At 35.5% G+C, this 16414-nt stretch overlaps 1 protein-coding gene across 3 annotated transcripts in view; it reads right to left on the bottom strand.

Annotated features, from left to right (window-relative positions):
* Positions 1-16414, bottom strand: part of ASXL3 (ASXL transcriptional regulator 3) — a 122365-nt gene that overhangs the window by 49711 nt on the left and 56240 nt on the right. Inside the window, exons 4-6 of one of the 3 annotated variants that reach the window (XM_063168192.1) lie at positions 15573-15681; positions 14103-14214; positions 4451-4572 (exon numbers count right to left, since the gene is read on the bottom strand). In XM_063168192.1, coding sequence (XP_063024262.1) covers positions 4451-4572; positions 14103-14214; positions 15573-15681 — 343 coding nt within the window. Of the gene's footprint in view, positions 1-812; positions 1711-4450; positions 4574-14102; positions 14215-15572; positions 15682-16414 lie in introns of those variants that run through there. The other 2 variants (XM_063168174.1, XM_063168183.1) reach the window with 2 other exon arrangements.

The following is a 16414-nucleotide window of genomic DNA, read 5'->3' as shown; positions in this document are numbered from 1 at the left end:
CTTCTTTGGGGTGAGGAAGGGAAAGCAGGGCAGGCAAATGTATCAGGCTTATATTAGAGCATGTGAGGGAGCAGTTGCTCAAATGAGTCAAAGGAGAGACACCACAGACAGACTCATACTGGATTACTTCCTATGGACAGCAAAATGCTTCAAGATAACCTGCATCTATCTGGCTGTAGTCAAGGAAAGAAGTCCTAACAGAATGAGTGTGGAGGGAGCAAGACTGGTGAGTTTGCTCTTCTCTCAAAGAAAAGTAAGCAGTGTGAGCTGAAGACAGGAAAGCAAATTCACACCACCCTCATGGGAGATCAGGATTCTACCTTCAGTGTCAACCTAGACACTTGGACACCTGTGTCCAAAAAAAAGAAAAAGGAAACAAACATATCTTGGTAAACTAGTTATATGAATTTGGCTAAATCAGGGCTAAATTACAGTGTTAACCATCTTGAAATTTAGTCTCTTGTAGGTTGGTTTCTAAATAAGAATTACATTGTGGTAGAAATGTCATATTATTTGGAGCTGGTCAGATCTAATGTCCTACAATTTGGAAGCAATATATGAGCTAAACCCTAACTTCCCCATTGCTCTATTACTGCTTGGGGCATGACAGCATCCGCAGGAAAAAAAAGGGTGTGGAGTCGCCATTTCTATCATAAGAACAAATCCTACAAATGGGTGCTTTCCTTCTCATTAAAAAACTGCATCTACCCACTTTATGAACTATATAGTGGCACATATATGAACCCAGCCACCAAGCATGCAGACAAAGCCCAAAGTTAAGGAAAACAAAACAAATCATGGCAGTGACATACCTTGTGTTGATTCCCTTATTTCCTGAGCTTCTCTCCTCCCAAACCCACTTGGCTGCTGTCTCTGGAGTTTCTGTCTCTACAAAGAGATCTGGATGCCCAGCACAGTCTCAGACATGTCCTGGTTCTGTATTCAGATCCTGAGTCTGAATGGAGTATCCTTCTCTTCTCCCAACAGAAAATTTATGGGTACCCTTCTTGGTGCTGATTCCAAAGTGCCAAAAGGGAGGCAGGATTTTCTTCCATGTCTGGGAGGTCTACTATCATCCCAGACACCATGAGAGCGCATCTTCAAGTTCTTTCTCCTCTCTTGGTATTGACCCAGGGACCACCTGGTACACTGATGAGCAAGGTGCTCTTACACTTGGCTATCAGAGTCCAACAGACACTAACACCACCTCAATGTCCTGGATATTCACACATTCTCAGTGTTACCTATGTGAGGCCAGTTTGCAGGTATGATCCTTTCTTCTGAGAAATGTTCCAAGAACATCTTGGTAGATAAAGATAAATCTGTATACAGCGAAGACTTCCACAAAAAAGTATCAGCTCAAGTCAATGGAACAGAAACTGGACCAGACAGAAGCATGTAGGTACTATGCCATGACTTGATGTCCATACTGGAGTTAGCCTTGTCCAGAGCAAGAATAATGCACACAGTAGTGTGCCCATGTACCACTGCTAGCAGATGCAGGAGTAGTTCAGTACCTTCCCAGGAAGAGGTCCTTACATGCCAAAACTCTCGAGTGTGAAAATGAGGTAAATCAGTATGGAACTGATCAGTACTGATCGGAAATCAGCGTGCCATAAGCCTTCTTTTCAAAGGTACAAGATCAGCAACAGCTGGGCACACATAACCAAGCACTTCCAACAGCTCAATGGAAACAGAAATCTGTAAAATCTGCCATCAGAAAGCCAAGCATAAAAGGCAGCTCTACACCATAGGCTCTTGCCTATACCCTCATGAACAGGAACTGGTTTGTGGGGACACCACACACAGACCAACTTGTAAGCATTTTACAAGAGAAAACTGAAACTCTGTCAGAAACCAAAGGGAAGCACGAAACACACTCAGTGGTAAAACACTCAAAATCTCTTTCCCAACAAGGACACCATGGAAGGTGGTGAAGCTAGAAAGTTTCCAGACCAAAATGGCAGCCCAGCCTTTGAAAGGTGAGGACATAAGGGCTGATCTTTGACACAGAGCTTATGAAAATCCACTGCAACTGCAAACCTCCTTAGTCTCTGCAAAACGCCCCAAATCCACTGCTACCTGACAGAAATCAAAACCAAGAGCCAAAGCCAAAAAATTCCCTTTCCTCCATGCTCCTTGCAGAGCTCAAGAAAGGCAGCATTGTGACTAATTTGATTCATGAGAACATCCTGAAATGTGGGCTGTTACAAGCCAAACAGGAGATTGCAATCTAAACCCAGGAATATATCTCCAGAATTAATTTTAAAAATCAAATCATATGTAAATCCAGCACGTAATAATTTAAAGAGAATTACATATGAGTGGTTAATAAGTAGATAAACAGTAGTGAAAATCTTCTATTTCCAGCTCAAATCTTCAAGCAGAACTGCACATTATCGACTTCCCTCTCACTTTATTTTTAGAGGTTACAAAACAAACACATACAAGATCAAAGTAATGTGAAGAACAAACTGGTTTTAAATAAATTGAGTAGGAAACTGAAAACTGACTTGCAGGTTTTCATTCTTTGAAGACCGTTTTGCAGTAGATAAAAAGCAACAGCTAAGGAAGACCCCATTACAGTATATTATACACAGTATATATACATTTATATATTATAAGCATATAAGCACTTGCTGAGAGTATGAGGATGGCTTATCCTCTGTTATTTTAGCATGGAATCAGTAAGTTTGTGTTGGTTGTAAGAGTGTTACATAGTGTGTCTAAAAGTTTCTTCTGTATTCAAAGGCTTGACAGGTTCTTTGTATGAATTTTAGGTACTGTGCATCCATAAGAGCAATTGAAAGATTGGAAAGCAAAAGAATAAATTTCCAACAGCAATTTTATAAATAAAATCACTGTTAAGGTTTATTCACCTCTACTACAACACCAAATCAAACCTGCAATGTGTATATATGGCAGTAGCCAAAACCTGAAACTTTAAGAGAAAATAAAGAAAAAAACTACTATTCCACTGTACAAATGCCCATTTGTCTCACACTGTGCATAGAGAAAACATTTTGCTGATAGCTGTAATGCTACTCTCATACTCTGAAGTACAGGATCTAATTACCATCAACTTAATTAAAACTAATTTCTTTTTATCGATTACTTAACTTTCTGATGTTGCTTTAACCCTACTGCCTTAGGGAATGTTTTCAACGATTCACATCAATGTTATGACTTCTTATATTAATTAAGCTATTCTGATTAATTTGCCCTTTTAAAATTATTCTCAATGCTACATATCTGCTAAATGACAAATGGTAGAGTTTAAACAATTACAGAAGTTCAAACATTTGTGGCTTTGCTCTTTTTATTCCCTTCTTTCCCCTTTGCCTACTCCCTCCACCCCTAGGTAAATTCACAGATCCCAAAAGATCTGTATAGAAGAGCTCCCAAGAAGTGTAAATTTTTCACAACTATCCTAATGGTTAGTGAGCTGCTTTGTGTCAATTGTTCAATTTTCCTGAAGAAATACATGTAAGACCTCAATCCTTTTCAGTCATCAAAGCCTCTAAATACAACATAACCTTATGTGAAAGATAAACATCTACTAATTTTACTGGATTTAAACTCAGCCTGCATGAAAAACTAAAGTGTTTAGAGGAGATGTGCACAGGCTTTGCTTAACTTAAGCCTAAACAAAGAACTCAGCAACAAACTACCCCATTAAATACATGATCTTCATTAAGCATAACTAGGAGAGCAGTTGTGAGAAAAATTACAACATCACCTCATTATCCTAACACTATAGAAAAGTCACAACTCCAAATGGAGAAGAGGTCATGATAGAGGTTTTTTGAATTCTACCTTTTTAGTTTTCATTTTTCATTTGTCTGGCTGTAAGCTGAATTAATTTGGCAATGCTGGAAAATAATTTTCACCTTATTATGCTTTCAGCTAATAGGTGACTTTGAATAATCAGCTGCTTTTGCATGCTTTAATACTTATCCTGGAACCTAAATCATCCAAAACCTAAGTTTTTTAAAAAAATAACCCAACCCCACTTTTACATCCTGTAGCAGCAAATTCAGTATGAAAAAAAAATTAGTTAACAGATCATAAAGAAAAACTAAACAAGTACACCTAGAGTGTTTCCTATCTGCAGCACTTCTTTCAAAGTTTTTTTAAAATTTATTATCAACCTCACATAAAATTTTCAACACAAATGCTTACATAGGAAAAGCAGGGGTGTGATAATATAAAGAATTCTGCTTACTTGAAATTGACTTTAAGTGCTTAGTACACTAAAAACCCCTTTAAACTCACAACAAATTGGACTGCACCCTCGCTAAAAACATAGCAAAACCCCCAACAAAACGCCACTAAACACAACACTGAAAATCCTTAGAAGACTCTTTAAATTCTGCTGACATCCCACTCACAGAGGAATGCCAGAGATGCTAAAGGGAAGCCAACTGATGGTCAGTCAATACAAGCTTACCTGTTTAAGTGCTTTCTTTGTGTGCTGCTGGAAGGAAGATACTAGCTTGCTTTGCACCGGTGCATTAGTAAGGCTTGAATCACGATTGGAAGACATTTCCTCAGATGTCTGCTTTGGGCAAACTTTATAAAAAGAAATAAAATATCAGAATACTGTTATGGGGGTTACCTTCCCTATTTTTTGGAGAGTCATAAGGATGGAAAAATAAATCAACACAAGCAAATGCCTCAAAACCAAAAAGCTTGCTGTAGAAAATTCAGCTGATCTTGAGGTCCACATTAGCTGAAAATCCAGCCATATTCTAAGAAAATGCACTGCTTCACTAATATTTGTACCACATCATACCCTTTCTATGCAGTTCAGGAGGCCTTGCATATTTTGCCTTTCAGGTCCTAAAAGGTAACTGAAATAGTTTAACAGATTTCACACAGAAACTAGATAAAAACTACCTTCCTCATCAACACATTTCAATGGATTATAAGATATCCAAATGAGCATTTATACAAGAGACACTGATGACACCTGGATCTAAAAAGATTCATACATATGTAACTTCATACCAGATTGTAATGTCTTCTTAGGAGCCAGACTCACCTACTTTACAAGTACCTCTTGGTACAGCTAAGAACACATTTTGCTGTTTAATGGGTAGACTGGAATATCCTGCAAGATGAATTCTGGTCTCTCAGGTAATACATGCTGCTATACTTGTCAGGTAATACATGCTGCTGTACTTGTCAGCCTTCTAAATAATACATGCTTTAATTAACAAATACTACAGTACTTGCATTAAACAGCTTCTTGAACAAATGTTGCGTGCGACACAGAAAAAACTCTACTGGTTAAAAATAAATGAAAATATTATTTTTTAACAGCTTTATTAAACAGATATGAAAGCTGTGAGAATAGCTGGAGGATCCTATTAGTCTCAGTGGTCAGCAAACTCAACTGAAAGGGTTGTAGAAACCTTTTCACTCTTAATGCCTTGCATTACTATTACTCTCACTAGTAACCTAAGAGTGCCCAGCTAAACCAGTATTAGCATGGATCCAGAAATGAAGCAGATTTTCTTCCATTCTACTCTGCTGACTCAGTCCAAGTCTGCCTTCCAGCAGCATTCAAAGCTGGTTTGTGCGTTGACATACCTTCTTTATTACGTTTTGCAGCAGTAAATGTTTTTCCAAGATTTGCCATACTTTGCACCACCAGAATAGTCTGGATACACTCAAAGAGGCTGCACAGACATGTGCCAGAAATAATGTAGCCCAGTGTTAATCTATTTTCTCTGCCCATCCTTCAGTGGGATGAGCAGACACCTGAAGTACCTAAGTCCCGTGCCTTTAGCAATGTTTCTGAGAAGAAACGTTGTAATGTTCTTTGATTTGTGTTTGTAAGCCAAAAAGACACAGAAAATTTAGCTATCAATAAGTAATGGCCATCACAAGATGCATGTGATATTAAATCTTTTTTTTTGCACTGAAAGAAAAAGTAATTATAACTTACCTCAGTAAGAGAGAATACACTCTATGGCACTGCTGTTATGCCAAGATAATTGTCATATTAGATTAGAATTTTTCATTACCAGGTAAAAGAAATTTTTCATTACCAGGTATTTTATCACAAGATTTCTGTCTTTTTTTTACCTTATACTTGCAGGATTTGTCAAAACACACAAAGAAGGTGCAACACAAAACAGGTTCTCAGTTTACAGAATCACCCGGTTTGGATCAATCTTTTCTACATGATGAGCAAAGCTTACTATCAAATAAGACAACGTAAAACAGCTGCAAAGTGTCAGCAGAAAACAAACAATAGCTGGTTCATATAATCCAAATCACTGCAACAGCTAAGCTCCTGAAACAAAGAATACCTACATAAAAATAAAAATGTGACATTTCAAATTGCCCAGATTTTGTCTTCTCCTTCAAATAAACTTTTTTTTACTGTCAAAGAGCAATTGAGAGTCAAAGAATTGAAGGAAAAAATCCCAGAAATAGCATGCGCACACAAACCCCAAAGTTAACAAGAGGAGAAGAGAACACATTCAAAAATCCCTAAAGAATGGAAAATGGTAAATTTAAGTGCCCCTCCTGAAATAGGAGAGATACAACGTGACCTGTCATGATAAACCTACCCCTGTTCCCCAGATTCACTGCAACTCCTATTACCTTCTTGTTGAAATGGGAAATTCAGATGTTCATTAAGGTGATCTAGGACATTATCCAGGAGTCTCCCCTATTTATTTTGGTGATAAAGCTCATCCTCAAGAGGTTTGACAACGATCTGATGATGCTCAACACCAGAACCAAAAACATCAAAGTCATGATATAGCAGAAATAAAAATAAGCATAGCTCTGTATTAATTTTTTACTTTCATTCATTTCTCTTTTAACAATAAACCTGGAGTTGTGACAGAATTTATAAGACGCCATACTTTAAATTCCTACAATTACTTCAGTTTTGCATAAAATAATTTTGGTGTATTGGTTTATTTTGCCTCTGTTCCTTTGAATCTTTTACAACAGTGCTAAACCAAGAAACAGGGGCTGTTCTAGTGAGTGAAACAACTGGAACTGAAACCCACTGAAACAATAAATAGCTTTCCATCACTGCAATCTCTTCTACAGATACAGAAAGAATACTCACTTCAGGCTGGGTTCTTTAGTGCAACCCAAAACTAGTTTGTTCAGAGTTTTGAAAAAAATCCTGAGTTTTTTCTGTAGTTCATGATTAAAGAAATAGATACATGAGGTTGAAATATGCTGTTTAAATGACACTGTGATTAGAGAAACTCAATTTATTTATAACAAATTATACTTCATTCATAAAACTTATTCTGTACATTCTATTTTTCTTCATATATCTTGTAGCTTAAAATAGTAAGATAGTAGGAAACTATTTCAAATTTCACTTTTTATGTTTTAATTAAATTTCCATTTCCATTTAAAACCAGCTTGACAGAAAATATGGTTATGAACCTAACTCTCTAGTAAGTAAGAGATGCCATTGCCTATTTTCCAAAAGCAGAAGACACAAGCATTAAAAATCTAAATACATTGTGTTAAATTATACAATTGCTTAATAACTTATAGAGTCTACTGATTTTATTAGCAAAAAATAATACTAAAATTGACATACAAGCTTTATTTAGAAGATAATCAAGATATTGTTAAAAAACAATAATAATTGTTTTTTCTGTATGAAATGAAATACAAATATGAGACAATGAATAAATTTAATCTTTAAAACATGTTCTGCTACTTAGCAATTTAAATCAATCTGTGCCAAAGTGTGACTGCATTAAAATGCATGTGACCACATGAAATTGTCATTATTTCTTAATTTCTATGGATAAAGTCCAACTGTTTTTCTCTGAATGGGTTAGACATAAAGAAAGGGAAAAATATGACAGAAAGATATATAAGTAAAGTCACCATTGATGATCCTAGTGAAAAACTCAATGCCTTAAGAACAAAACAGACATTTTTCCTATGGAAACCAAAGATCACAGTAAAAGAAAAACAAATTTAAAGTGTTCTTTGTACATTTATACAACTTTGGAAAGCTGCAACCACTTTTTCCATAAGAACTGAAGATCCATGAATATTATCAGATCCATGTTCACTTGAAAATCTGTATCAGAAAAGAATGCTCAAAATAAACTGGGTGCTGGGGAGGGGGGAAAAAAGCCCTGAGAGAATGTGACAGATCAAGGGAAAATATTTGGGTAGCAAATAAAGACGATTCACCATTATTGCTACAGTAGAAAAAGGAAACAAGAGTGGTTTTAAGCCTACAGGAGGCATTTCCATTTAGTGGAGAATAATTAGGCTCCATTCTTTAAATCGGCTTCCTCAAGGGCCAGGACCGAGTGAAGGAATAAAGCAAAAGCAACTATTAAGCTGTAAACTGTTAGGTTATGAGCTGGAAGAGCAGCTGGGTTTCTGAAGATAAGACCTCCTTAGTGAGTGTTCAGAGACTGTTAACATGAACGATAGAATTAGAATTATGCAGCAAAAAGAGTATGTTAAAAATGTTTTTGGGAAGCTCCATTTAAAATAACTTCTTCTCTTCCATTTTTCCAAGACTAGTTTTGTTAATTATTATGAAAGGCTATAATTTATAAAAATAAGCAATGCTGCCTTTGAATTTCAAATTTGACAGGCTATCTCCATTATTTTTATTACCTTTTACCTTCCCCACCCAATAAATGACACCCATGTAAAACATATTGGAACACGTTTCTTCAAAGAAACAATTTTTTGAGGAACACAACAAAAAATTATTGTGTCTCCTTGCCACTGAAAGTCATTAGAAATAACTGTAAACAGATTTATGTAACTAGATGGACAGAGAAATTCCTGCCCAGTAAAGGGCTTATTTTCCCAAAATCAACAGCACAATTAATTTTTAGTTCAGTCAGATCATCTTGATTTAAAATCAAACAAGCAAAATCAACAGCAGTCCACTTCCCTTTTTTTTAAAGTAACCACAGTAGATGAGAAGGATTGTTTACTAATGGCCACATTACAAAACATCAATTAATATTGTTGCCATATGCTAAAGACTAGAGTCTACCTCAAGCATAAAATGTATGCACACGCTCTGGAGATAAGAAATTTCAGAGAGAACTCCCTCAGGAAAACACACACACAATAGCTCTCCCTAAAATATCCATAAAATTCAATATTTTCTTTGGGTGACACAGATCTATACTTGTATTGACATAAATAGTTGCACTTTGCCAGCACAGATGTATCGAGTAATTCACCTCCATCACTCTTTGATCTCTAGAGCCCAACTTGCCAAAACTGAACAATTCAGAACTCGGCTGTTGCCATCAGTTCTTGAAAATGAAAACCAGTTTGGGAGTTAGTTAATTGTACGAGTTTGCCAAAGCAAGCAAAAACAGATGTATATATCAAGAGTACTCCAGTGACTGCAATATTCTTTCTGAAAAGCAATACTAGCACTGTGAATTAATAAACAGTATTGAATAGTATCTTTTGGAAAAATACATCAAATACCACATCAGCTTTGTAGCTTGCACTGAATCCCATTTATTAATAGCACGTTTTTGAGCCCAAACATTTCACAAAACTTAGAAAACTGTGAATCCTTATTCCAAAGCAAGTCAACATTTTCCACTGAAAATATACAGCTTGTCATCATTAAGCCACCAATTTCTTAGACCTCATTAACTAATGTACAGGAAAAAAAAAACAAATAGATGAGAAACATCCTCAAGCTTCACAGTATCTTCTCTTATTCTTATGACTCCCTTCAAGCAGTAATGAAACAAAAGAAATTAAACTCAATCCCAGGTACCATATTTTCATTTTATAGTTGCAGGAAGATGAAAGAAAAATACACAAAAAAAAATCTAAGCAAGGTGAAAAACTTGCTGATGTGTCACCCAAAATGCTATGTTTGAGCTGCTACTTCATTGCTGCTCTTCTGCTTTTAGAAGAATCTATCTCACATCCAGATGTTGCCACGTGTCACAAACATTTTCAGTAGAACCATGCAATATTATTCCCAAGAGACAAGATGCTAACAGTAAAAGGTTTCACTGAATCGCCAGGAATTCCATTCCTGGAAAGGAACTGAATATCCATATGGGGACTCATGTTTCAAACAGTGGTGAATATACACTGTTTGCTATAGGGTTTCCTAGTCTAAAAAGCACAAGGTGTTCAAGAGCACAGTAGCTACAAAGCAAAATTTCAGGATTCAGCATGAACATAATCCTCTGCTGTCTATCATTTTGTCAGCTATCTCCAAAAAAATTACCTAAGGAATTAACCTAAGGAATTAACTCTGCCATTTCATGTTCATAGTTGAAGAACATACACTTGTAGGAAGTGCTGAAAGCCAAAGTGTTCCAAGAGGAGACACACGTTGCTGCTGTTTGGGCACACATGAGAAGCCCTGTTGGGGCTGAGGTGGGGAGGGAAGTCACGCTGCAGCAGGAATTGCTGTCTCCTCCACACGTACATCATTGTGCATTCCATTGGCTCACACGAAGACCATTTTTAATCAACTGTGCTCCGTGGCTGATGGATTAGCCCTGGCTTCAGAAACCCTAGGGACAAATGCTTTTTGAGAACTGAACATCCTATTGATGGGCAAAAGGATATTATAGTCATCATTTTCCCAGGCAACAGTAATTGGGATTTTAATTCTTTTACCCACAGCATCTTTACATGCTACCCCTGTATTTGAGGAAAATGGAATTTTAAAGATATGGGACTGCTACAGAGCTTCAATTAGAAATCCCATTCCAAACAAAATCAACTGTAGCATAAAGAGTTTCTTTAACATATGTCTTTGGAGAAGGTGGGGAAAGAAAAATTCTCCACAGCATCTGCAAAATCCTGAGATGTGACCATTCCACTTGTCTACTTAGCAATACTGATGTGGCGTAATAGCTTTTGCCAAGTATTTTTTTCATAATGGTTAGGAATTTTTACATTATTATGCTAGAAAAATTGTTCAGTAGCCTGCATTTATACTGCAAAAAATGTGCCTGCTGAGGAATGATGTGATTCTTCTCTGAGTGTCAGCTGGTAGTTTTTATTCTGAAAGACTGTGGTCTAAAAGCCCACAAATGGGCAGAGGCTGTTGCTTACAGTTTCATCCTTTTGCTTCCAGCTACATTTAAAGAGGCATTTTTTAAACTCTTGTTAAACAATTTCTGATCAATCTGTCAGAACTGTGGCTTCTGGACTCTATCAGAGTGGAAAAGGGCAAATAAAAATGTAATCAATTGGGCAATTAAGAATTCAATGTGCAAGCAACGCCCATCCTCATAGGTATCACACATATTCTAAAACAAGCCAGAGAATTTAATGAAGTGTTTTTTGCACTGAACTAAATGCTACTTTTATGCCACAGAATAATTTCCTGGAAAGAAATAAAAATCCCCAGCTCTAGTGTGAAAAGTGTAATTGGTCTGTTAGACCAAATCTTTTCTATAGAAATAACTATTCTCGAATATTTACAAACCCATCAAGTCACCACTTCACCTTTCATAAACTAATGAGACCATCCCTATTAAATTCCCCAGAACAAAGGAGGTATTTGTTCACTCAGGACTTCTTATGTGTCTTTTATAAATCCTTTCCTGTTTACCTTAATTCCTTCTTACAGCTATAATGAATGCAATACACTGGTAATCATTTAGCTAGTGCTATACCCAAAGGAAAATCTCTGCCTATATTCCTTAATCAGTACTATCAGAATTACAGTCTAAGAACTACATTGGACTAATTAGCAAAAGCATCTCATTCATGTTCAATTTATTTTCTGTTGTGATTCTTAAATGCTTTTCAGATATACTGATTTATTGAACACATTTTTCTGCTGCATAAATATGACCTATTCTTTTGCTTGAAAGTCCAAAAAAATTCATGCTGTTCAACTGCAATAATTTACAAGGCAATCACAAGAAGTCTCACAATTTTTATTTATTACAAATAAATTTTAACTAGAAAGACTTGATAGTTTTCAAAAAATTATAGACATAAAAAATATTGAATGAAGAGTGGTCAAATCACATCCTCCAAAGCAAAATGCCTACTGTGGAAGGTGATTCCTATGACTTTTCAGATTAAATAATTTGTAATTTCAATCCACCAAAAACTGGACGTATTTTTTGGGCATGGTCCTATTTTAAGCCAAGCCTTCTATACAGTAAATGAAATCAGAATTCTAAATGTATATAAACGATATCTTTAACAACAAACTTGCACTCTCAAGAAATGATATTATGTTTAATAATATCATATCTTGAGAAAAATGTTTGACAAAATTATGTCCTGTACTAGCTGACTGATATGCTATTCATTAAATATATGCTGCATTTCATTCTTAATTGATCATGTCAAGCATTGGCTTTTCTATATGCAACAGACACTCACTACTGCCATGCTACATTCTTTTTAAAAATATATCCATTGAGATCCATTGCAAGACAAAAAAAAAAAAAATAAAATGTCCTGTTCTCAAAATGTTAAATATATTGCAATTTTCCAAGATTCATTAAAGATGAAAAATGATGGAAAATTCTCAGCTTTAAAACCAATCTAGGTGTAATTTAATGCTCTATTTCAAAATGTTAAATTTTTTGCAGCTTCTCTTTTATGTCATCACAAGTGCTATAATTATTTTTATTACTGTGAACCGTGAAAATAGTACATAGCCTGCTCCCAGTCAAAACCCAGCAATTTTCTACTTCTGGAATTATGACATCCTATTTACATTCTATAATATCCTATTTACATCCTAACACTCCTAAATAATTGCCTGGCTTTTTTTTTGCCATGATTTTTCTTTGTTTATAACAAGTAACACCAACTTTTGCTTTGTATTTGTAACTGTATTTACACTGCTTTTTACTGCTCTATTCTTCCTGCAATCAACAAATTTTCTGAGTATCAAAGAGGAATTGTTAAAGAATACGTAAGTTCACTTACACATGTATCACACACTACATAAACATCAAACCACTGCACATGCAGAGTCTGTTAAATTATAGACATCATATATCAAAGAAAATGAAGAAGCAGAGACAGTTAATAACTCTGGACCTTTGTTTCCACAGAGCTTCAAAACTTCAGTGCTAGACAGACCCACAACATGCCTTGGATAGTTCTGTTACACCTATCACTGAACACTTTATGATTTTCCAATGCTGCTGGAGAGCAATACAAAAACTGCAGTATCAGTCCTGTAAAGGTGCAGCCTGGGAGCTAGGTAAGCTGCTCAAGCTAAAAAAGGAAGCCTGTAGCAGAACAACAACATGAGCTGAGCCTTTTCATGCCCTAGTTGTAGACAGGACACCGTCTCACCATATACCAAGTAAGCCAAAACAGCAGGCAGCAGTCCCCCAGTGGGACAGGTTGAGATGGGACAGCAGAAGAGAACTGATCAAGGGAAGGCTCATTTCAGAAGTCCTGGACAATCTGATTTTTTTTTATAAAGCATTCACTTTATAATCACTATGAGTGTAGTTATAATACTCCTCCTGTTACTTGCAAAGTAATTTTAGGTGACTGATGTCCTCTTTATGAATAATTATTAACTCTCAAAAATGAAAAAAAAATTATAAGGTTGCCATTTTAAAGTTATTTAAATGTCTCAGTTTGCTATTATTTTAGAGGAAAAAAATGCACAGCATTTGATACTTTAAGATGTCATTATGTGATGATGGCAAACAGGAGTAGCTCTGCCTGAAAGAAAAAAAATACAAACCTTTGTCCTCTGCCCAGAACTCTACTGAGGGACCAACCCTGCATGTCCACACTGAAATCAATGAGATGTCTGAATCTGACAACTGCCAGTCTGAAGCCTGGTAAAGGCAAATTATACTTCAGCTCTGAGCCCTAAACAAAAAAATGTAAGCCAAAAAATTACCTGCTGAAAACACACCCAACATCATTACACTTTGTCCTTTAAAACCTTAAGTCAAATAAAGCATTTAGTGTTCCTGATTCCTTCATAAGGCCAAAAAAGAGAGGGAATTACTCAAAATATTTCCACTGAGTACAAAAGATTATTTATACTGCTTAGAAAACACACCATGAAAATCTGAAGAAAACAATTTTTTTCCCCAAAATATGCCCTCTAATATTGAGATTAAATCACCTACCACCATTTTCTTCTCCATTATTATTGTTTGTCTCAGCCATTTCAGTGCCATCTAACTCAGATTCACATCCTAAATCCAATGTTCCATCAGTAGGGCATGTTGATTCTTCTTTCTACAGTTAAAAAATAAAAATAAAAATAAAATTAACAAGAAAAAAAATCAATCATGATCCTGCTGCATCTCCGAAAATAGATTACTGCAGTGTACTCTCATGCTTACATTTCAGAAAAACCAAGAATAAAATAAAATATGCCTGCGAGTTACTCTAGAGAGCCATAAAAAACAGACTTTCATGAAAAAACTTGCAAACTAAAAGCGAAAAAGCTGTTTTGTGAGGTCATAACATGCTCTTTTTAAAACCAAAAAGTCACATAAAATGCAAGATACTCCAGTTTTCCTTCTTGTTTTTTTTAACAGAAACAGACTTGTGTGGCTGTTAAAAATCCTAGTTTTCCACTTGAGTGTCTACAACACTGCAGCAAAACACAAATCCTTTAATGTTTCTTTTCTGCCTTTGCCTGTTTCCTGAATTCAAATAGCTGAAGCAACCTGGAGCTCACAAGCATGGGAGTGATTGTGAATTCCTGGAATTGTGCCAAGAATATCTCCCGATTTAAAGAAAAACAACAGCATTTGTTCTAGTAAATTAGGAAAGACAGCTTCTGAAAACTATTAATTCAATTTCAAATATTCAATTATTTCAGGATTTTTAGTTAACAGGAGCTGAAAAATTTATATACTTTTATATTTTTATACCCTTACATCAAATACATCTGTCATAAATTACAAAAGATCCTTCGCCCCTGCCTAAAATTTCAGTTGACTACATTTACACTGCCAAGCAGATAACCTCACTTTCTTTTTTCTCATCTCTGCCTCACATTATTCTACTTCTATTGTGAAACTCCTTTAAGTTTGATCATGTACAACAAGAAAAAATTTCCACCCACAATAAACATCATGTTCATACCAAAACAAAAAAAATTAAAAAGGAATATAAATAGAATATAGGCAAAATTCTATCATTATAATTATATTCCTTCTCAAAAGCAATGATGCAACCTTTGAATTAAAAGCTGATTTATATTAGACTTGCAAATAATTTTTCACTATTCAAAAATCAAACATCAATACAATTACTTAATTAGAAAGTCAGTGATCCTCTTGAGCTCACTAGTCCTAAAACAAAGGCCTTACTGTGAGCAACTCAGTAAAGCAGCATTTTAACTAAGCTACGTGTTTTTTATACCATGTGCCAAATTCGAGAACACGTATATGCTTTCTAGGATAAAACATTCAATGTTTACTTTCATTATAAATCCTTTTAAAAGACATCTGAAAGCAGTTAGAAGGACTATCAGGTCATTTCCTTGCCAAAGAATCTAATCTGTTTACCTTTATATCTATTGAGACATTCATAAAATGGATTAATAGCTCTATGTACAATCCATATACAAAATTTAAACTTACTTTGAGAGCATAGAGTCCTGATTTCCCAGGGATTTTGAAGAATGTTCCATCACCTACACGAGTGTTAGTATGAAGCATTGCATTCAGGCAAGCTAATGGAGAGGTTCCACTGAAAAATAAAATTGTGCAGTCTAAGATTGAGTGCCTCTTGTAAAACTATTCCCTCGTTCTATTTTTTTTAAAAACTCATGCTTGCCTGGTTTTTTTTCGTCCCCCCCCGCCTTTTTTTTTAATTCTCTCAACCCTGAAAACATCTACATTACAATAACAGGCCAGTTTCAAACTTAATCATATGCATCTGTCCCCTAGGCTTGAGGCAAAAAGTCTGTGAATTATAATTACGTTTTTCTTCATACAGAAACCAGCTCCACATTCTGAAAGAACCAAAGTCCAAATATTTATGTGAAATTACTTCATAAATAACACCATGAAGCCTCATTTTTAAAATGTTACAGACAATGTGGCTGCTGCACATGAATGATCAAAACAGTACCAAGTTCAAGGGCAGCTGCATCCCATAGGATGAAAGGCAACAAAAGAATAATAAAGAGCCCAGAAAGAACACATTTAAAATTAAAAGTGATATATAGTAAAGCCTTCTTCTGGCTCAACATGGTCAGCACGCATGATTATATACAAATATAAGGACATTTGTGCCTTTTATGAAACATAATCTTTTCTAATTAGAATTGTTTTAGAGATTATGAGACTGACATCCTCAAGGTAATAATTTTAATACCACTGTGGAATGCATGTTAAAGGACTATTTAAAAAGAAACACAACACACTTAGAAAAAAAATGAGCATTTGGACAGGGATATCTTTGTACTATATACATGTTT

The sequence above is a fragment of the Melospiza melodia genome, chromosome 1 (assembly GCF_035770615.1).
Source record: "Melospiza melodia melodia isolate bMelMel2 chromosome 1, bMelMel2.pri, whole genome shotgun sequence".
NCBI classification, from domain to species: Eukaryota; Metazoa; Chordata; class Aves; order Passeriformes; family Passerellidae; genus Melospiza; species Melospiza melodia.
This window is presented reverse-complemented; position numbering and strand designations above follow the sequence as displayed.